At 43.3% G+C, this 22,924-nt stretch overlaps 1 protein-coding gene across 3 annotated transcripts in view; it reads right to left on the reverse strand.

Annotated features, from left to right (window-relative positions):
- Positions 1 to 5,548: 5,548 nt before the first annotated feature.
- Positions 5,549 to 22,924, reverse strand: part of get1 (guided entry of tail-anchored proteins factor 1) — a 59,786-nt gene continuing 42,410 nt past the window's right edge. For all 3 annotated transcript variants that reach the window (XM_070893846.1, XM_070893844.1, XM_070893845.1), the window contains exons 4-5: positions 21,749 to 21,863; positions 5,549 to 9,229 (exon numbers count right to left, since the gene is read on the reverse strand). In XM_070893846.1, the coding sequence (XP_070749947.1) occupies positions 9,156 to 9,229; positions 21,749 to 21,863 (189 nt within the window). In that variant the 3' untranslated portion in view covers positions 5,549 to 9,155. The remainder of the gene's footprint in view (positions 9,230 to 21,748; positions 21,864 to 22,924) is intronic.

A 22,924-nucleotide genomic window follows, 5' to 3' on the forward strand; every position in this document is an offset into this window, starting at 1 on the left:
TCGAGGGTCTGCCTATGATAATGATGATGATGATGATGATGATAACACACCTTTTAATCTTGGCACTAAGTGACCAGAAAAATAGGGCCAAATAAAAACTCCAATCGGCATTGATTGTACATTGTTGCCTTCATGTTTTGGCAGGCAGAGTGGCCAATCATACAGCAATGGCAGCTTGTGAAAACATGCACCAATTTCTCTGGTATATAGGAAAAGGAAACCTGCAACAGAACGGAGACACAAGCAGCTGGTGACAGCTTCCCAACCTGAAGCCTTTAACCCTTCTGAAAGAAATTAGCCTGGCTCATGGGGTGGTAGTTCATTGAGATAATATAAACGGGCAATCAGCAACTCTTACTTCTTTTTCCCCTCTGAATTTGAGATACACCTGGGCATGACAGCAGCTCAAAGCCACCTCAGGTGTTAAATTCTGTGATAGCAGTTGTCCAGTTCCAAGGAACATTGCTTTCTAAGTGCCATCTATTCATTGACTGAGTGTATGAAACACCTTGCAAGGTGTAATGGGTATCATAGAATGGTTACAGCACAGAAGGCTGCCATTCAGCCCTTGCCAGCTCTCTGCAAGAGCACCTCAGTCAGTCCCATTTGCCACCCATTTCCCATAGCCCTCATTTTTTTCTTTCAGGCGCTTATCCAACTCCCTTTTTAAAAGTGATCGAGTCGACCTCCACCACTCTTCTATTTCCCGCACTTTTGCTCTCACCCCTTTCCCTCCCTCCCTCCCAGAACCACGACATGGTTCCCCTTGTCCTCACCTTTCACCCCACCAGCCTCCACGTTCAACGGATCATCCTCCGCCACCTCCAGCGTGATCCCACCACCAATCACATTTTCCCCACCCCTCTCAGCATTGCGCGACACCCTGGTCCACTCCGTAATCATCCCCCCCCCCACCCCCTTGACATCTTCCCGTGCAACACCTGTCTTTTTACCTCCTCACTTCCTATTGTCCAGGGCCCCAAACACTCCTTCCAGGAGTAACAGCGATTTACTTGTGGTCTCCTCTCCATTGGGGAGGCCAAACACAGATTGGATGACCGCTTTGCAGAACACCTTCGTTCAGTCCGTAAGTGTAACCCCAAACTTCCGGTTGCCTGGCACTTTAATTCTCCACTCCCATTCTGACCTCTCCATCTTTGGTCTCCTGCACTGTTCCAATGAAGCTCAACGCAAGCTCAAGGAACAGCACATCATCTTTCGCTTAGACACTTTACAGCCCCCTGGACTCAACATCGAGTTCAACAATTTCAGACCATAACCTCTGTGCATATTTTTTTTTTTTTTTTTTTTACAACCCCCCCTTTTTTTCTCTTTCCCATGGCAGCTGGTGATGATTCCGCCATTCACATCCCATCTTTTGTTTCCTAACTTGTGCCATTACCATCGCATTTTTGCCCATCATCCCTTTTGTCTCTTAAATCTCTCCTGCCTTCCACCCGATCACAGACCTTCGCTTTTGTTCTTTCCTCCCCTCCCCCTTTCAGTGCCCCTGCACTTCCTTAAAAATCTGTTACATCTCGAACTTTTCCAGTTCTGACGAAGGGTCACAGACCCGAAACATTAATTCTATTTCTCTCTACAGATGCTGCCTGACCTGCTGAGATTTCCAGCATTGTGTTTTTATTCGCCACTACTCTCTGTTTACATAACATAAATAGGAACAGGAGTAGGCCATATGACCCCTCAAGCCTGCTCCGCCATTCAATAAGATCATGGTTGATCTGATCATGGACTCAGCTCCACTTCCCCAACCGCTCCCCATAACCCCTTATCGTTTAAGAAACTGTCTATTTCTGTCTTAAATTTATTCAATGTCCCAGCTTCCACAGCTCTCAGGCAGCAAATTCCACAGATTTACAACCCTCAAAAAAAGAAATTTTTAAATGGGCAGCCTCTTATTCCAAGATCATGCCCTCTCGGTCTAGTCTCCCCCATCAGTGGAAACATCCTCTCTGCATCCATCTTGTCAAGCCCCCTCATAATCTTGTACGTTTCGATAAGATCACCTCTCATTCTTCTGAATTCCAATGAGTAGAGGCCCAACCTACTCAACCTTTCCTCATAAGTCAACCCCCTCATCCCCAGAATCAACCTAGAGAACCTTTTCTGAACTGCCTCCACAGCGTATATTCTTTCATAAATATGGAAACCAAAACTGCATGCAGTATTCCAGGTGTGGCCTCACCAATACCGTATATAGCTGTAGCAGGACTTCCCTTCTTTTGTACTCCATCCCCTTTGCAATAAAGGCCAAGATAGCATTGACCTTCCTGACCATTTGCTGTACCTGCATATTATCCTTGTATTTCATGCACAAGTACCCCCAGGTCCCGCTGTACTGCGGCACTTTATAATCTTTCTCCATTTAAATAATAACTTGCTCTTTGATTTTTTTTCTGCCAAAGTGCATGACCTCACACTTTCCGACATTATACTCCATCTGCCAAATTTTTGCCCACTCACTTAGCCTGTCTATGTCCTTTTGCAGATTTTTGTTGTCCTCCTCACATTGCTTTTCCTCCCATCTTTGTATCGTCAGCAAACTTGGCTACGTTACGCTCAGTCCCTTCTTCCAAGTCGTTAATATAGATTGTGAATAGTTGGGGTCCCAGCACCGATCCCTTCGGCACTCCACTAGTTACTGGCTGCCAACCAATGAATCATTTATCCCGACTCTCTGTTTTCTGTTTGTTAGCCAATCCTCTATCCATGCTAATATATTATCCCCAACCCCATGAACTTTTATCTTGTGCAGTAACCTTTTATGTGGCACCTTGTCAAATGCTTTCTGGAGGGCCAAATACACCACATCTACTGGTTCCCATTTAACCACCTCGTTCATTACATCCTCAAAGAACTCCATCAAATTTGTCAAACATGACTTCCCCTTCATAAATCCTGACTCTGCCTGACTGAATTTTGTTTTTCCAAATGTCCTGCTACTGCTTCTTTAATAATGGACTCCAACATTTTCCCAACCACAGATGTCCTTTAGCCAATTTCATCAGCTGCCACTGTCCCCACCTTTTGGAAATCCATGTACAACCATGTCAACTGCATTGCCCTCATCAACCCTCTCTGCCACCTCATCAAAAAACTCGATTAAATTGGTTAAGCACGATTTGCCTTTAACAAATCCGTGCTGGTTATCCTCAATTAATCCACACTTGTCCAAGAGGCTTAGTTTTGTCACCGATTATTGTTTCTAAAAGCTTCCCCACTGCCGAGGTTAAACTGACCGGCCTATAGTTGCTGGGTTTATCTTTACACCATTCTTTTGAACAAGGGTGTAACATTTGCAATTCTCCAGTCCTCTAGCACCTCTCCCATTGCTAAGGAGGATTGGAAGATTACCTCCATGATTTCTTCCTTCACTTCCCTCAGTGTCCTAGGTTGTATCCTAGCCAGTCCTGTAACTTATCTATTTAAGTACAGCCAGCCTTTCTAGTACCTCCGCATCATCAATTCTCCTCTGTACCTCCTGTTAGAAATCAGGTATAGCTAAAAATGTATAAAACTGTTACAAATGTAATACAAATGCTGTGTTTAAATCGTCCTTTTGAACTGCAGACAGAACATCTATCCAAATCAGAGACGTGTTTACAAATGGATGGTATAGTTCTTTGTACTAGATACAGTCTCCCTGTTGCTACGCGATTATCTGTTGGTTTTAAGTTAAGACTTGAACCTGGTTTATGTATTTTATGTATAATGCAAAGGGTAGGGTTTGAAGTTACCTTAACAAAACTGCTGGCAAAGATAATGAATGGAAGTTGTAGGTGTTAACCTAAACATGTTGCTAAGTTGTAAAAGAGATAACGAGGAGCTTTCTGTTTTGGCCTCATGGGATCAAAGAGCGGATAGGGACAAGATAGATAAGAGATTTCCACAGGAAGAAATCCTGGGTTAGTGTAAACAGACTCTCATATGGTCAAAATTGGAAGACAACTTTAAGGCGGGTTCTTGAAATGGAAATCAAGACAAAGGATTAGAAGTCTTATTGGATATTAAAGTTTTAGGGAAACCTCTATAGGTCAAAAGGACTTGTCAATATCCAGTTTCAGGCCTACCCCTAAAAATAGGTTAAACGTGACCTTCCGGAAGCTTGTAATCACAGACCGTGTGAGGGAAGAGCGGAATCAAAGTCAAGCTGGTCAAACACAGTGATCCCATGCTTGAGTGATTCCACCGAAGAAAGCTCAAGATGAGAGAAAGCGACTGCAAGAAAGAGAGAACTGTTTACATGCATCAGCCGTTTGTCCGATCGGGGTGGGTATTAACTGTTACTAGTTATCTAGCAAAAACATACAACTGCGTTATATTCCGTCTTAAGCTCTGATTAAACACAATATATCCACCAGATTGGTTTACAGTTGATCCTTATTATTAAAGTTGCAGAAATTGGCTTAAACATGCCATATTTCTCATACCTCTACCTCCTAGTTTACTACATCCATGGCAGCATCTTCTTGGTGAAGACAGGTGCAAAGTGCTCATTTAATACCTCAGCCATATTCTCTGCCTCCATGCGTAGGTCTCCTTTTTGGTCCCTAATCGGCCCCACCCCTCTTACTATTTATATGCCTTTAAGACTTTTGGATTACCTTTCATATTAGCTACCATTCTATTTTCACATCCTCTCTTTGCCCCTCTTATTTTCTAGTGGGAATGTACCTCGACTGTACCCAAACTATTTCCTCTTCAAAAGCACCCCATTTTACACTAGTGTTGACCGTAAATCTTTGATTCCAATTTACTCGGGCCAGATCCGTTCTCATCCCACTGATATTTCCCTTCCTCCAATTAAGTATTTTTACTTTAGTATATTGACTCTAGATTGCTCTGTCCTTTTCCATAGCTAAGCTAAACCTTATGATACTATGCTCACTGTTTCCTAAATGTTCACCTACTGACACTTGCTCCACTTTACCTACCTCATTTCCCAGAACCAGATCCAGCAATGCCTCCTTCCTCATTGGGTCAGAAACATACTGATCAAGAAAGTTTTCCTGAACACACTTCAGAAATTCTTCCCCTTCTCTGCTCTTTACACTATAATAATAACTTTTATTTATATTGCACCTTTAACATAGCAAAACGTCCCAATTATCTCAGTATAGAAGATCTTGTGCAGAATCCATCCAAATAAGGTAGAAATGCCATTAAATGGAGGGATGGTACTATTAACTAGGAGAGAATAAATGTAGGGTGGCCACTTCCACGATTCGAACATCAATCTGCATATTTAGTTCTCAGCCACATAAAACCTGCATACTAATGAAATGAAATATTCACAAATGCAATTGCTGCATAGAATCCATTTATGAGACCTTGTTAAAAAGGTGTTTAAACTGTCACTTTAAAAAAAAATGATTTTTAGGAAGTCTCAAGTGGGACAAAAACTCGCGAAACATTTTTAAGTTTCTGTTTTAAACTGTATCCATGTAGATCAATAAAAAGGAAAGCCAATGTCACTGCTGAATGTTCATTTTAGACATTACAAAATGTTCACACAAAAATCAACATGTAGTACTGAGTTAAAATTGTTTATTAACAGATATTACAGCCAGACACAATATAACTAAGACAGAATACTGCTGTAGATTTGCTTCATCTATTTCTACTGCCTATATAGTGCAGCCATCTTCAACTAACCATTTTGTCCCCCCAACTAAAACCAATTTATTTTACATAACAAAGTTCATCCCATCTTACTTCTCGTTGGCTCAGAGGTAATACACACCCTGAAGGCATCACGGAGTGCTGCTGGGGAAGGGACGTACAAGTAACCTTTTCTAATTTGCCCTTTGAACCTCCCCCCCCCCCTACAAAAAGGTCCCCCGTCTTAACATAGTACCTCCCCACAGAGAAATCACCAAGGTCAGGGACTCAGCAGATTGGGAGGGGATTTAAACTGGTGTCCTCCCCATTTGAGGCATTATATGCTGCAGCTCCAATGCACCGGACCATTAAATGTGAAGCCCTATGTTTATCGGTGCAACAAAAACACACTGATGCAACATACACCAAGGACATTCTCTTGCAGCCACAATATTTTGTGCGAAGCCCACGGAAGAATGGCTACTTGGGCAAGGTACCATAGGCTACCCACTCACTGCCCATGGAAAGTGCACCTCAACATGAAGTTGATTTCAAGGAGGGGAGAAAATTACACTGGCAAGAGAAAAACCATTCCATCAAAGGAATATACCAGCTTAGCAACAATCTGTAGGCAGTCTCCTTCTTCCCAAACAATTGCTATTTTAACAAATACTTGGTGGAGACATAAAGACAAAGGTTAAGGGTCAATACATGAATACAATGTTCATTGCGTTCAACTTCAACTTCAAACAACACTCAAACATTGAAACAAACATTTTGTAACTCAAAACATGCCAGAAATTCTCTTTTGTTTAGAAAAGTGAAGGCAGTTAAAAGACGATAGAGACTGCTTCTTACATGCTTAGAGGATTCTAAAAATGAACACATTTACATCAGCATGTCCTGGAAGCCATGTTTATGCTCAGGTTAAAGATTGACAGTAGCTTCAAGGGCAAAACACACTCTTGGTACTTCTAATACATCTATATCCGCAGGTTTCAAAGGACATGCCACACCCAATAGAAAATATAATTGAGTAAACTACAGCTTTTTTAAACCTCATACCCTCTTGAATCTTGCAAACTACTGTACTTGGACATCACAAAATGACCATTTCATCATCTTCTAACTGCCACAGCAATACCGATTCTATCCCTCAACACTGCCTCATTGTACTTGAATCTTACCTGCATAGGTGTAATCACTTGTCATTGTGCAATTGTAATGAGTGTGCAATACCAATAGGAGCTATCCTGCATGAAGGCCTGGGGCCCAGTGCAACCGAAGGGAATAATGGAAGCAAAGTCATTCCTGAAACCTCGGACCACACAGCACCTAGCAACAAGATCAAAGCAGCGTTGAGGGAGGCTTGGGAGCAAGAACTCTTCCAATTCCCTCAACCTGGGGCAGCAAACGGGAAAAAAGCATGCTCTGGGAATTTTAAAATGTTTTTCTATTGACTTACAGCTTTGCAACTCCCTCTACTGTATCCACTAATGTGTGTGTTAAAAGTAGTAGAAAGGAAATCCCACTCAATTTTCTGAAAAATATGTCTGCCCATCGTGAATTGCTGATGAGAAAATTTATTACAAGGAACCCAAAATTAAATGTACTTTCGATAGTCAAATCAATTATTTTCTTGCAAGAATATTTTTACATTTTTCATACCAGCAAAAACTCTTGCCCGAAAGATATCACACTGATCAGTATCTCTCCGTCACTGCTTTCAAAAACATCTGATCAAGTGACATCGTGAATTGGAACAGACACACAGAGTGCACTATTCCCATTCACGATATTGCACAAGATTTGCTCCATATAGTTGCTCGCTGCCGCCAGGCTTCCTCCAGCTTGCATGTTTCCCTTCAATTATCTCCCCATCTCTGCTAAACGTGGTGTTTCACCTTGGGATATGGTTCCAAGACCACCACCTAATGGGCTACTTTCATGCATGTGCCAAGATAGTGGTCCCCATGCTTCATCCTATTCTCACCCAATATCCTCTCACATTCCCAGCAGGAATTATTGGATAACTATCATGATCTGGAACATGGATTACCTGTTTCTGGAGCAGAAAAATTCAAAGTTATGGTACCTCACTGTCAATATGGCCAAGACAGCTAATCACAAAGTTTCCAGATTGAAATCCTGGGTCTATGTGGCTCAGTAGTACATCATGGTGTACATTTTTCCCAACTGTCCCATCAGCGGAGCTTCTAACCAACAATTCTGAACCATAAAACAAAGAGCAACTCAAACACTTTGATAAGTGTATAAAAAGCTCCCATCAGAAAATGTAAGTTTTGTTTAAAAAGCTAATTAGACAACCTGCAGACAGATGAAAATTTCCGACTGCTCTGGCCTAGGTGCATTAGCACAGCCAATGGAAGCAGATTTCCTAGTTTGGTAGTGAACTTTCCCCACTTCTAATCTGCTCCTCTCTTCAAGAAGGGGCTGAGTCTCACTGGAGTATAGTGTCGACATACACTAATACTATACATATTGCAAGACTGGACATTTAACAGATTAACTTTTATTACTCGCAAATGGTCCCTTCATTACAACTTTTCTGAAAGTTCCTGCTAAAAATATGCGGGAGTTGCAAAGTGTAAAATTGGTTGGAACACACTCTTAAAATGTTAGATTCTTCAAATTTACATTTCTAGTAACAGACATTACCCTAAATTAATAAATAAATCAACCCCCCGCCCCTCGTCCTTACTAAAAGTAAAACAACTTATTTGCAAATCTTAAGCGTTCAGCACTTTCCTTGGGATCCAGGACAGAATCCATTTGATACAATACTGCATGTACAATAAATCTCAAAAGATCAACATCTCTGGGCTGGTTGAACTTTTGTCTTATCACAGTAGCATGAAATCTTGCACTGCCCTCTCACCCACCTTTGCAAATGACATGGGCTTAAACCCTCCATTCAGGTTCTGATTTCAATTCATTAGTTTCCTGTTGGCACTGGACATTGTATTTTGTACTTAAAATTGCAAATGCAAAGAGTTGCCATTTAACCCAAATTGCAATTAATGCAAAACAATGATCAAATGAATATGGTGCAGCTCCTTTACAAAACCAAGGAACTCAACACCAGGCATGAATGGGTACACGCAGACCACCAAAAAAGCACAGATTGGCATCACAACCACCATGACTAACGAGCACTTTCCCAAAACTTAATTTTAATTTTTTTAAATCAGCGATTGCCATCCTCAACTATTCCTAAAGTCCTCTGCTAGTTCCAGAACAACTAAAAACTGCCAATTCTATTATATTGGTCTCCAAAATTTATGTGCTTTACAAAATGTATTATTGGGCCTTTCTTCACTTCCCCCATTCAAATCAAGTGCAGTATTTTATTGAAAAAAATTGCATTACAAAACGACATTGCAAGCAATTTAAAAACCACAAAGGAAACCATTTTTTTTTTTGTAAAGAGCTTAACCTGGAAGGGAGCGGGAGGGGGAGGAGGTCTACCAAAGCAATAAAATACAGGTTAGCTGATTTTCCAAGGTCACATTTCAGCTGAACGGTTGCAATGCTACAGCCACAACTTTATTGCAGACCAGGAGCCAGCAGGTAATTCCAACTCCACCTGCAAACAAAATAAAACAAAACAAGATATATGCATCTTAACACAAAGTCCTGTGCAATAACAAGAATTTACACCCGCGGTCACAAACACGAAGCATGATCTGTGCTGCCATCTGTAAACTGGAGGAATAGCAGGCACACAACACAAAGAAAGCCAAAATAAAGCTTCCTGCTCATCCCTCCCTCCCACTACAAGAATGGTGTGCGTGACAAACTGATTCCCGATTCCCAGCAAGCTGCAACCGATTAACTGCTCCAAACATGAGCTGATATACACACACACTTACTTAGGAATGGGTGTGAAGATTCTTAAAAAGTGTACACAAATGATCAAATAGTTTGTAGTTGCTGTGCTGCTGGTATCACAAAGACATAAAACGACAGGACAGAGTTGAACGACGGAGATATAAGGGTAGCTAGGAAGATAGACGTTCTGGATTTTTGCTCAATTACTTTAAGGGCTCGTGGAGATGTTTTGCAGAACTGTTCCCGCGGTGGTGTTGCTGTGAAATCAGAATATGGCAGTGTACATGGTAGGTGGAAGTGCAGGCTCGATGGGCGGACAAGTCTTTGTGTGCTTCTCACTGAACAGGTTAAACAGTGATGTTTATAAAATTAAGATAAATGTCAAGTCTGCCCAACATTTTTGCCAGCAGCCACAAGAATTTGACTATTGGGAGTTAACTTTTTGCCAAATTTCTGCTGATCTTGCTGCAATGATTTTGCTTTGGTCAGCCAGGTGTCCCACGTGTACAAAACCTATCCTCATGCTTACAAGTCTTCATGCCTAGCTACTGAGAAGAGTTCTTATTTACCAGATATGGAGTGCACACGCTCTCACCATATGGTCACATCCCACTTTAAGTGGAGACAGCATAGGGGTAAAGAGACACCGCAGGCTTAGATGTTACAGGATACTAACTTAAATACTTAATCTAGGATTAAAATTATTCTTTCACATCCATTGGTATTCCTTTTTTTTGGGTTTGAAAAATATAATCTCCGACATAAATGGAGGTTTTGGCTGAACTGAACCAACTTAATCATCACCATGGTATTAGTTTTTTTTCCAATATAATGAATTTCCCCAGCACCATTAGGGCCACTTAGGTGAGGTGCCGTGGGGCTGTTGGCATCAATGGAATTGGCCGTGGGGAAAAAGAGAGAAAGAAAGAAAAAGGAAAAAGAAAAACATAGAAACAGAAATTTACAGCGCAGAAGGAGGCCATTTTAGCCCATCGTGTCCACGCTGGCCAACAAAGAGCCACACCATCAGCCCTGAAGGTTACATATAAACCTATGAACAATGACAGAGAGGTAAAGAGAATCTGGCCCAACCAGTCCGCCCCACGCAACCGCGATATCCCATGTATTGCAACATTTTACACTCCACCCCACCTGGAGCCATACGATCTCCGGAGAGGGGCAAAAAACAGATAAAAACACAGTCCAATTGGGGAAAAAATCTGGGAAAATTCCTCTCCAACCCATCCAGGCGATCGAAATTAGTCCAGGAGATCACACTGTCCGTATTATATTCCCTGAAGTACTTACCATCGTGCCTGCGCCAGCCAACAAGAGGTTATCCAGTCTAATCCCACTTACCAGCTCTAGGTCCATAACCCTGCAGGTTACGGCACTTTAAGTGCCCATCTAAGCACCCTTTAAATGTGGTGAGGGTTTCCGCTTTCACCACCCTTCCAGAGAGCGATTTCCAGACCCCCACAACCCTCTGCGTGAAGCAGCTTCCCCTCAAATCCCCTCTGAACCTTTCACCAACCACCTTAAACCTATGCCCCCTCATAATTGATTCGTCCATCAAGGGAAATAGGCCCTTGCTATCCATTATATATACACCTCAATGGAGGTCTCTCTTCTGTTCCAAGGAGAACAAACCCAACCGATCCAATCTGTCCTCATAGCCAAGATTCTCCATTCCAGGCAGCATCCTCGTTAATCTCCTCTGCACCCTCTCCAGTGCAATCATGTCCTTCCTATAATATGGCAACTAGAACTACACGCAGTATTCCAGCTGTGGCCTAACCAATATATTATACAATTTAAGCATAACCTCCCTGCTCTTGTATTCTATGCCTCGGCCAATAAAGGCAAGCATTCTGTATGCCTTCTTAACCATCTTATCCACCTTGCCTGTTACTTTCAGGGATCTGTGGACAAGCACTCCAAGGTCCTTTTGCTCATCTACACTTCAGTGGTCTACCGTTTAATGTGTGTACCCTTTCCTTATTAGCCCTCCCCAAGTGCATAAGCTAACATTTCTCAGAATTAGTTTGTGCGGCGGAGCGGCAGCGTGGGGAGGCCTATAAAAGGCCCGTTGTCCAGGAGCCAGCGGGGAGTTCATGAGATGAAGCTGCAGTATGGGGAGGCCTTTAAAAGGCCAGCCGGTGCAGCTGCAGCAGGGAGAGAAGGCAAAAAAGTAGAAAGTAATCGAAGCATGACATCACAAAGGAAAGGGAGGTGGGGTGGTGGTGCTGATTAAAGAGGAAATTAATGCAATAATAATAAGGGAGGACATTAACTTGGATGATGTGGAATCTGTATGGGTGGAGCTACGGATACCAAAGGGCAGAAAACGCAAGTGGGATTGTGTACAGAGCACCAAACAGTAGTAGTGAGGTTAGGGACAGCAGCAAACAAGAAATTACGGATGCGTGCAATAAAGGTACAGCAGTTATCATGGGCGACCTTAATCTACATATTGAATGGGGTAACCAAGCTGGTAGCAATGCAGTGGAGGAAGATTTCCTGGAGTGTACAAGGGATGGTTTTCTAGACCAATATGTCGAGGAACCAACTAGAGGGATGGCCATCCTAGACTGGGTGCTGTGTAACGAGAAAGGACTAATTAACAATCTTGTTGTGCGAGGCCCCTTGGGGAAGAGTGACCATAATATGGTAGAATTCTTTAAGATGGAGAGTGACAGAGTTAATTCAGAGACTAGGATCCTGAACTTAAGGAAAGGTAACTTCGATGGTATGAGACATGAATTGGCTAGAATAGACTGGCGAGTGATACTTAAAGGGTTGATGGTGGATAGGCAATGGCAAACCTTTAAAGATCACATGGATGAACTTCAACAATTGTACATCCCTGTCTGGAGTAAAAATAAAACACGGAAGGTGGCTCAACCGTGGCTAACAAGGGAAATTAAGGATAGTGTTAAATCCAAGGAAGAGGAATATAAATTGGCCAGAAAAAGCAGCAAACCTGAGGACTGGGAGAATTTTGGAATACAGCAGAGGAGGACAATTAGGAGGGGGAAAATAGAGTATGAGAGGAAGCTTGCTGGGAACATAAAACTGACTGAAAAAGCTTCTATAGATATGTGAAGAGAAAAAGATTAGTGAAAATAAACATAGGTCCCTTGCAGTCAGAATCAGGTGAATTTATAATGGGGAGCAAAGAAATGGCGGACCAGTTAAACAAATACTTTGGTTCTGTCTTCACGAAGGAAGACACAAATAACCTTCCGGAAATACTAGGAGACAGAGGATCTAGTGAGAAGGAGGAACTAAAGGAAATTCTTATTAGGCGGGAAATTGTGTTGGGGAAATTGATGGGATTGAAGGCCGATAAATCCCTGAGGCCTGATAGTCTGCATCCCAGAGTACTTAAGGAAGTAGCCCGAGAAATAGTGGATGCGTTGGTGATCATTTTCCAACAGTCTATCGACTCTGGAGCGGTTCCTATGGACTGGAGGTTAGCTAATGTAACACCACTTTTTAAGAAAGGAGGGAGAGAGAAAACAGGTAATTATAGACCAGTTAGCCTGACATCAGTACTGGAGAAAATGTTGGAATCAATTATTAAAGATGAAATAGCAGCACATTTCGAAAGCAGTGACGGGATCGGTCCAAGTCAGCATGGATTATGAAAGGGAAATCCTGCTAGACAAATCTTCTGGAATGTTTTGAGGATGTAGAGTGGACAAGGGAGAACCAGTGGATGTGGTGTATTTGGACTTTCAAAAGGCTTTTGACAAGGTCCCACACAAGAGATTGGCGTGTAAAATTAAAGCACACGGTATTGGAGGTAATGTACTGACGTGGATAGAGAATTGGTTGGCAGACAGGAAGCGGAGAGTCAGGATAAATGGGTCCTTTTCAGAATGGCAGGCAGTGACTAGTGGGGTGCCGCTGGAACCCCAGCCATTTACAATATACATTAATGATTTGGATGAGGGAATGGAGCATCATATCTCCAAGTTTGCAGATGATACTAAGCTGGCTGGCGGTGGAAGCTGTGAGAAGGATGCTAAAAGGCTGCAGGGTGACTTGGACAGATTAGGTGAATGGGCAAATGCATGGCAGATGCAGTATAATGTGGATAAATGTGAGGTTATCCACTTTGGTGGCAAAAACACAAAGGCAGAATATTATCTGAATGGTGGCAGATTAGGAAAAGGGGAGGTGCAACAAGACCTGGGTGTCATGGTACATTAGTCATTGAAAGTTGGCATGCAGGTACAACAGGCGGTGAAGGCGGCAAATGTTATGTTGGCCTTCATAGCTAGGGGATTTGAGTATAGGAGCAGGGAGGTCTTACTGCAGTTGTACAGGGCCTTAGTGAGGCCTCACCTGGAATATTGTGTTCAGTTTTAGTCTCCTAATCTGAGGAAGGACATTCTTCTTATTGAGGGAGTGCAGCGAAGGTTCACCAGACTGATTCCCGGGATGGCAGGACTGACATATGAGGAGAGACTGGATCGACTAGGCCTGTATTCACTGGAGTTTAGAAGGATGAGAGGGGATCTCATAGAAACATATAAAATTCTGACGGGACTGGACAGGTTAGATGCCGGAAGAATGTTCCCGATGTTGGGAAGTCCAGAACCAGGGGACATAATTTAAGGATAAGGGGTAAGCCATTTAGGACTGAGATGAGGAGAAACTTCTTCACTCAGAGTTGTTAACCTGTGGAATTCCCTACTGCAGAGAGTTGCTGATGCTATTTCATTGGATATATTCAAGAAGGAGTTAGATAAAAGGCCCAGCAGTTCAGGGACCAGCAAGGTGCGTCGGAGAGGCGGGAGTCAGAGCAGTAGCAGCCTATAAAAGTCCCAGCAGTTCGGGGACCAACGTGGTGCGTCGGAGTGGCCAGCTGGTGCAGCTGCAGCAGAGGCGCAAAAAATAAGTGGAAAGAAATCGAAGGGTGACGTCACAACCAAGGAGGTAAGTGATTGGTAAGTAGCTTTTCTTTTTTCTTTATCAATAAGTAATCTTTAGCATTATTGTTGCCGCCAAATTAAGTTTATCTAAGGGTTAAGTCATGGCAGGAGAGCTCGGACATGTGTTATGCTCCTCCTGTACAATGTGGGAAGTCAGGGACGCTTCCGGTGTCCCTGACGACTATGTGTGCGGGAAGTGCATCCGACTCCAGCTCCTAACGGACCGCATTGCAGTACTGGAGCTGCGGGAGGATGAACTCTGGATCATCCACGATGCCGAGAATGAAGTAAATAGCACGTTTCATGAGTTGGTTTTACCGCAGGAAAAGGGTACACAGCCAGATAGGGAATGGAAGACCAACAGGAAGAGCAGTGCCAGGAAGAGCAGTGCAAGGGTCCCCTGCGGTCATCCTCCTGCAAAACAGATACACTGCTTTGGGTACTGTTGAGGGGGATGACTCATCAGGGGAGGGCAGCAGCAGCCAAGTCCATGGCACCATGGGTGGCTCTGTTGCACAGGAGGGCAGGAAAAAGAATGGGAGAGCGATAGTGATAGGGGATTCAATTGTAAGGGGAATAGATAGACATTTCTGCGGCCGCAACCGAGACTCCAGGATGGTATGTTGCCTCCCTGGTGCAAGGGTCAAGGATGTCTCGGAGCGGGTGCAGGACATTTTGAAGGGGGGAGGGTGAACAGCCAGTTGTCGTGGTACATATAGGTACCGACAATATAGGTAAAAAATGGGATGAGGTCCTACGAGACGAATTTAGGGAGCTAGGAGTTAAATTGAAAAGTAGGACCTCAAAAGTAGTAATCTCAGGATTGCTACCAGTGCCACGTGCTAGTCAGAGTAGGAATCGCAGGATAGCTCAGGTGAGTACGTGGCTTGAGCAGTGGTGCAGCAGGGTGGGATTCAAATTCCTGGGGCATTGGAGAGGTGTGACCAGTACAAACCGGACGGTCTGCACCTGGGCAGGACCGGAATCAATGTCCTAGGGGGAGTTTTTGCTAGTGCTGTTTGGGAGGAGTTAAACTAATATGGCAGGAGGATGGAAACCTATGCCGGGAGGCAGAGGGAAATAAAATGGAGGCAGAAGCAAAAGATAGAAAGGAGAATAGTAAAAGTGGAGGGCAGAGAAACCCAAGGCAAAAAACAAAAAGGGCCGACTTTACAGCAAAATTCTAAAGGGTCAAAGTGTGTTAAAAAGACAAGCCTGAAGGCTCTGTGCCTCAATGCGAAGAGTATTCGGAATAAGGTTGATACGTCCTTATTATACAGTATAAATGCACACGAGGCCCATGCTTGAGAGGTCAGTCTGTGACCTGTCCTTTATTCCTTAGCACTCAAGTGATGAAGGTGGGTGGAGCTTCCCCTTTTATACCTGAAGGTCCAGGTTAGGAGTGTCTCCCACCTAGTGGTCATTGTTCTCACAGTGTACAACTTAGGTCAGATTATACATGGGTTACAATGCTGGTTGAATACATGACAAAGGTGGACGAATTAACTGCAGATAGCAGTTAACGGATATGATGCGATTGGCATCACAGAGACATGGCTCCAGGGTGACCAAGGCTGGGAACTCAACATCCAAGGGTATTCAACATTCAGGAAGGATAGGCAGAAAGGAAAAGGAGGCGGGGTGGCGTTGCTGGTTAAAGAGGAAATTAACGCAATAGTAGGGAAGGACATTAGCTTGGATGATGTGGAATCAGTATGGATGGAGCTATGGAATACCAAAGGGCAGAAAATGCTAGTGGGAGTTGTGTACAGGCCACCAAATTGGTAGTAGTGAGGTTGGGGACAGCATCAAACAAGAAACAAGGGATGTGTGCAATAAAGGTACAGCAGTAATCATGGGCGACTTTAATCTACATATTGATTGGGCTAACCTAACTGGTAGCAATGCGGTGGAGGAGGATTTCCTGGAGTGTATTAGGGATGGTTTTCTAGACCAATATGTCGAGGAACCAACCAGAGAGCTGGCCCATCCTGGACTGGGTGATATGTAATGAGAAGGGACTAATTAATAATCTTTTGTGCGAGGCCCCTTGGGGAAGAGTGACCATAATATGGTAGAATTCTTTATTAAGATGGAGAGTGACAAAGATAATTCAGAAACTAGGGTCCTGAACTTAAGGAAAGGTAACTTTGACAGTATGAGGCGCAGATTCACTAGATTAGACTGACAAATGATACTTAAAGGGGTGACGGTGGATAAGCAATGGCAAAACTTTAAAGATCATATGGACAAACTTCAACAATTGTACATCCCTGTCTGGAGTAAAAATAAAAAAGGGGAAGGTGGCTCAACCGTGGCTAACAAGGGAAATTAAGGATAGTGTTAAATCCAAGGAAGAGGCATACAAATTAGCCAGAAAAAGCAGCAAACCGGAGGACTGGGAGAAATTTAGAATTCAGCAGATGACAAAGGGTTTAATTAAGAAGGGGAAAATAGAGTACGAGAGGAAGCTGGCCGGAAACATAAAAACTGACTGCAAGAGCTTCTATAGATATGTGAAGAGAAAAAGATTAGTGAAGACAAACGTAGGTCCCTTGCAGTTGGATTCGGGTGAATTTATAATGGGGAACAAAGAAATGACAGACCAATTGAACAAGTACTTCGGTTCTGTCTTCACAAAGGAAGACACAAATAACCTTCCGGATGTATTAGGGGACCGAGAGTCTCGTGAGAAGGAGGAACTGAAGGAAATCCTTATTAGGCAGGAAATTGTGCTTGGGAAATTGATGGGATTGAAGGCCGATAAATTCCCGGGGCCTGCTAGTTTACATCCCAGAGACTTAAGGAAGTGGCCTTAGAAATAGTGGATGCATTGGTGATAATTATCCAACAGTTTATCGATTTTGGATCAGTTCCTATGGACTGGAGGGTTGCTAATGTATCACCACTTTTCAAAAAAGGAGGGAGAGAAAACGGGTAATTATAGACCGGTTAGCCTGACATCAGAAGTGGGGAAAATGTTGGAATCAATCATTAAGGTTGAAATAGCAGCGCAGTTGGAAAGCAGTGATACGATTGGTCCAAGTCAGCATGGATTTATGAAAGGGAAATCATGCTTGACAAATTTTCTGGAATTTTTTGAGGATGTAACTAGTAGAGTGGACAAGGGAGAACCAGTGGATGTGGTGTATTTGGACTTTCAAAAGGCTTTTAACAAGGTCCCACACAAGAGATTGATGTGCAAACTCAAAGCACATGGTATTGGGGGTAATGTACTGACGTGGATAGAGAACTGGTTGGCAGACAGGAAGCAGAGAGTCGGGAGAAATGGGTCCTTTTCAGAATGGCAGGCAGTGACTAGTGGAGTGCCGCAGTGCTCAGTGCTGGGACCCCAGCTCTTTACAATATATATTAATGATTTACATGATGGAATTGAGTGTAATATCTCCAGGTTTGCAGATGACACTAAACTGGGTGGCGGTGTGAGCTGTGAGGAGGACGCTAAGAAGCTGCAGTATAATGTGGATAAATGTGAGGTTATCCACTTTGGCGGCAAAAACGTGAAGACAGATTATCTGAATGGTGGCAGATTAGGAAAAGTGGAGGTGCAGTAAGATCTGGGTGACATTGTTCATCAGTCATTGAAAGTTGGCATACAGGTACAGCAGGCGGTAAATGATATGTTGGCCTTCATAGCAAGGGGATTGGAGTATAGGAGCAAGGAAGTTTTACTGCAGTTGTACAGGGTCTTGGCGAGGCCCCACCTGGAATATTGTGTTCAGTTTTGGTCTCCGAATCTGAGGAAGGACGTTCTTGCTATTGAGGGAGTGCAGTGAAGGTTCACCAGACTGATTCCAGGGATGACTGGACTGACATATGAGGAGAGACTGGATCAACTGGGCCTTCATACACGAGTTTAGAAGGATGAGAGGGGATCTCATAGAAACATAAGATTCTGACGGGACTGGACAGGTTAGATGCGGGAAGAATGTTTCCGATGTTGGGGAAGTTAAGAACCAGGGAACACAGTCTTAGGATAAGGGGTAGGCCATTTAGGACTGAGATGAGGAGAAACTTCTTCACTCAGAGAGTTGTTCACCTGTGGAATTCCCTGCTGCAGAGAGTTGTTGATGCCAGTTCATTGGATATATTCAAGAGGGAGTTAGATATGGCCCTTACAGTTAAAGGGATCAAGGGGTACAGAGAAAGCAGGAAAGGGGTACTGAAGGAATGATCAGTCATGATCTTACTGAATGGCGATGCAGGCTCGAAGGGCCGAATGGCCTATTCCTGCACCTATTTATGTTTCTATTAAATTCCATTTGCCACTGTTCTGTCCACTTGACCAGTAGATTGATATCCTCCTGCAGTCCACGACTTTCCTCTTCATTAAAATTGGTTGTGTGGTTAATAGTGTCACCTGCAAACTTCTTAATCATACCCCCATATTCAAATCAAGATCATTGATGTGTACCACAAAAAGCAAGGGACCCAGTACTGAGCCCTGCGGAACCCCACTAGAAACATCTTTCCAGTCACAAAAACATCCATTAACCATTACCGTTTGCTTCCTACCTGTAAGCCAATTTTGGATCCAACTTGCCAGTTTGCCCTGGATCCCATGAGCTTTTACCTTCGTGACCAGTCTGCCATGTGGGACCTTATCAAAAGCTTTGCTAAAATCCATATACACTACATCATACGCACTACCCTCATCAACCCTACTGGTTACCTCCTCGAAAAATTCAATCAGGTTAGTGAAACATAATCTTCCCTTAACAAATCCGTGTTGACTGTCCCTGATTAATTCGTGACTCTCTAAATGTCGATTTATCCTATCCTTCAGGAATTTTTTCAATAATTTTCCCACCACTGAGGTTAGGCTGATAGGCCTGTAATTACTAAACCCAACCCTTTCTCACTTCTTAAACAAGGGTACCACATTAACAGTCCTCCGGCACCCTGCCTGAATCCAAGGAGGACTGGAAAATGATGGTCAAGGCCTCCGCTATTTTCTCTTTTGCTTCACTCAACAGCCTGGGATGCATTTCATCTGGGCCTGGGAACTTATCCACTTTCAAAGCTGCTAAACCCTTCAATACCTCCTCTCTCACTATGCTTATTTGATCCAGAGTTTCATACACCTCCTCGATACATTGCCTCTTTCCTTTGTGAAAACAGACGCAAAGTATTCATTAAGAACCATACCCACATTTTCCACCTCCACACACAGATTACCCTCATGGTCTCTAATAGGCCCTACAATTTATTTTGTTATCCTCTTGCACTTAATATATTAAAAGAACATCTTTGGGTTTTTCTTTGCTTTTACTTGCCAAGCATTTTTCATGCTCTCACTTAGCATTCCTGATATCCTTTTTAATTTCACCTCGAAACTTCCTGCATTCCTCCAGAGATTCTACAGTATTTAGCTGTCGGTATAGGACATAAGCTTCCCTTTTTTTCTTTATCCTCCCCTGTAGGTCCCTTGACATCCAGGGGACTCTAGAATTGTTATTCCCACCCTTTTTCTTTAAGGGCACATTTTTGGCCTGAGCCCTCCAGATCTCCTCCTCGAATGCCTCCCACTGTTCAGTCACTGATCTACCCCCACGGAGCTGTTTCCAGTCCACTCTGGCCAAATCACCTCACAATTTAACAAAGTTAGCTTTTCCCCAATTTGGGAATTTTATTCCAGGTCTATACTTGTCCTTATCCATAACTACCTTGAATCTGACTGAATTATGGTCACTGACACCCAAGTGCTCTCCCACTGACACCCCTTCCACCAAAACTAAATCCAGAACCTCCCCCTCCTGTGTTGGGCTTGTTACAAATTGACAAAAAAAGTTCTCTTGAATGCATTTTAGGAATTTCGCACCCTCTATACCCTTCATTACCATAGGCGGCCCCTCGAACGAGGATGACTTGCTTCCATATGAGTTCACAGATGTTTCAATTAAGGACCCGATGTTCCAGTTCTGACCTCCAATGGAGGGAGTGGAAGATGCCTGTGCATGGATGTTTTTTTTTTAAAAACACGTGGTGACCGTTGCATATCAGCCACCACACAGGCTTGACAGAGCTAGGTCTTGGTCCAGTGGCAAGGATTAACCAGGACGACTGGAGACCTGCTCTATGTATATACACTTTCAAACTATATCTGTCCCAATCAATATTAGGATAGTTAAAATCCCCTATTACTACCCTATGGTTTTGGGACTTCACAGAAATTTGCCTACATATTTGCTCTTCTATCTCCCTCCCACTGTTTGGGGGTCTATAATACATGCCCAGCAGTGTGATCACCCCTTTTTTTCTTTTTCAGTTCGACCCATATGGCCTCATTTGATGATCCCTCGAACATATCATCTCTCCTCACCGCTGTAATGGTATCTTTAATCAATACTGTGACCCCCACCCCTCCCCCTTTTTACTTCCCTCTGTCCAGTCTAAAAATCCTGTAACTAGGAATATTGAGCTGCCAAACCTTCCTCTCTTTCAGCCATGTCTCTGTCTACCTGTGCTCTCAGTCTTATTCACTATACTCCTTGCATTGAAGTATTTACCATCTAACACAAGAAGACCTCCTTGATTACTACTTACCAACTGTTGTTTCCGCAGTCTTACAAATTCACTTTCTACATTGTTGCTTTCCAATTTCTGCTTTACTTCCTTCCCTATTGAATTTGTTCTCCGGTTCCCATCCCCTGGGGAGAGTTTAAACTAGCCAAGCTAATTTAAACTCTCCCCAACAGAACTAGCAAAACTCCCCGCGAGGATATTGGTCCCGAAGCTGTTGAGGTGCAACCCGTCCGGTTTGTACAAGTCCCATCTCTCCCAGAAGCAGTCCCAATGTCTCAGGAATTTAAAGCCCACCCTCCTACACCAATTCTCCAGCCACATGTTCATCTTCTCTATCCTTGCACTCATTAGCACATGGCATCAGTAGTGACCCTGAAATTACTACCTTTGAAGTCCTACTGTTTAATTTTTCTCCTAGCTCCCTAAATTCTGCTTGCAGGACCTCATCCCTCTCTCTACCCATGTTATTGGTCCAGATATGGACCACGACCTGTAGCTGTTCATACCACCCCCCCCCCACCCCACTCTTGCGTCCGCTCAGTGACATCCTTGACCCTGGCATCAGGGATGCACCATACCATTCTGGAGTCACATCTACAGCCGCAGAAACGCCTCTCTATTCCTCTAACTATTGAATCCCCTACCACTATAGCTCTTTTATTCTTTGTCCCTCCTCCCTGTGCAGCAGAGCCACCCATGGTGCCTTGGACTTGGCTCTTGCTCACCAGAAATCTAATGTTTTAAATCATTCTTGTTAAATGAAACAATTCCTAATCATACTGCACCTGCGACTCCAGTTGGGAAAGCTACCATCCGCTCCAAAGGCGCAATCCATTTGTGCGGGAGCACAGTAACTGGTTCCGAATAATATTTCCATATCAGGGAAATCATTAAAGCTGCCTGAAGGAAAAGCACAATACAATCATTTGCACAATGGGAATTCCAGCACAGAATAATGTAGTGAGCATACTTAGATTGCTTCCCCCTCGATCTAATGGCGTACATCATTTCCTCCTGGAGACAAACTGTGAAACAGATGAGAAAATAGCCCAGTCTGGCTCAATCTCTTATGCTCCACCCTTGGTGGAAAAACACTTCACCCAAATTTAGTATCTCCCTTCAACAATCCAACGAAGACCAGAGACTCGATGTGTGATACAGCAATACACTTGCAACACCTACATTAAATTTGTGGACTCAAACCTCAATTTTAAAAAGGTCAGCATCAAAGATCTCTGAACAATCTGGAGGTTCGCTTTACCTGCAATTCAGTCTTGTGTCAGCCATTACATAATAGCAGGTCTCCTGCGATGAGTCACAGAATAGGCTGTTCTATAATAGTGGTGTTCTTTGAATTTGAGGGGGCAAGTGTTCCAGGAAGTAAATGTGACCACTGCAAGAAGTGCATGCTATGCACAAGGCTTTCAATACATCCTAAATATAATAATGAATTGTGATTTGTCCTGCAATCTTCCATTGGCAAAGGGAAAAATATGGACAGTCCTATTTTGTGTTAGAACATATTACAACTACTGCATTACCTCCCAATCTCAATTTCTACTCTGATTCTCGATTCAGCTTCTGCAGATGACCAGGACTTTCCTTCCATTTCTGAACCGTGTAGGTAATCTGCTCGAAGGATTGCACCGATTTCTTTCTGAACCATGTGGCTCCCATGAGTAAACCCAGGCTTGACTCTACCCTTCAATTTTAATATCTCGCAATATATTAGACGAGCACACAACACAGCAGGTTAACTTATGGCCCTTTCACTGGCTGTATATTTGAATTCGCACATACAAAACAACAAATGTGAAAGTCTTATCTCTTTGCCAGAAGTATGGATCCTTGCGCAATGAGCTTGGACAATCTTAACAGGGCTGCAGTCTAGATCCTAGACTCCACAGGACTGCAGATCAAAGCTGCACACACAAACTCAAAAGGAAGTGGGGATGGCTGAT

This window comes from Pristiophorus japonicus, chromosome 11, assembly GCF_044704955.1.
Source record: "Pristiophorus japonicus isolate sPriJap1 chromosome 11, sPriJap1.hap1, whole genome shotgun sequence".
Classification (NCBI taxonomy): Eukaryota; Metazoa; Chordata; class Chondrichthyes; family Pristiophoridae; genus Pristiophorus; species Pristiophorus japonicus.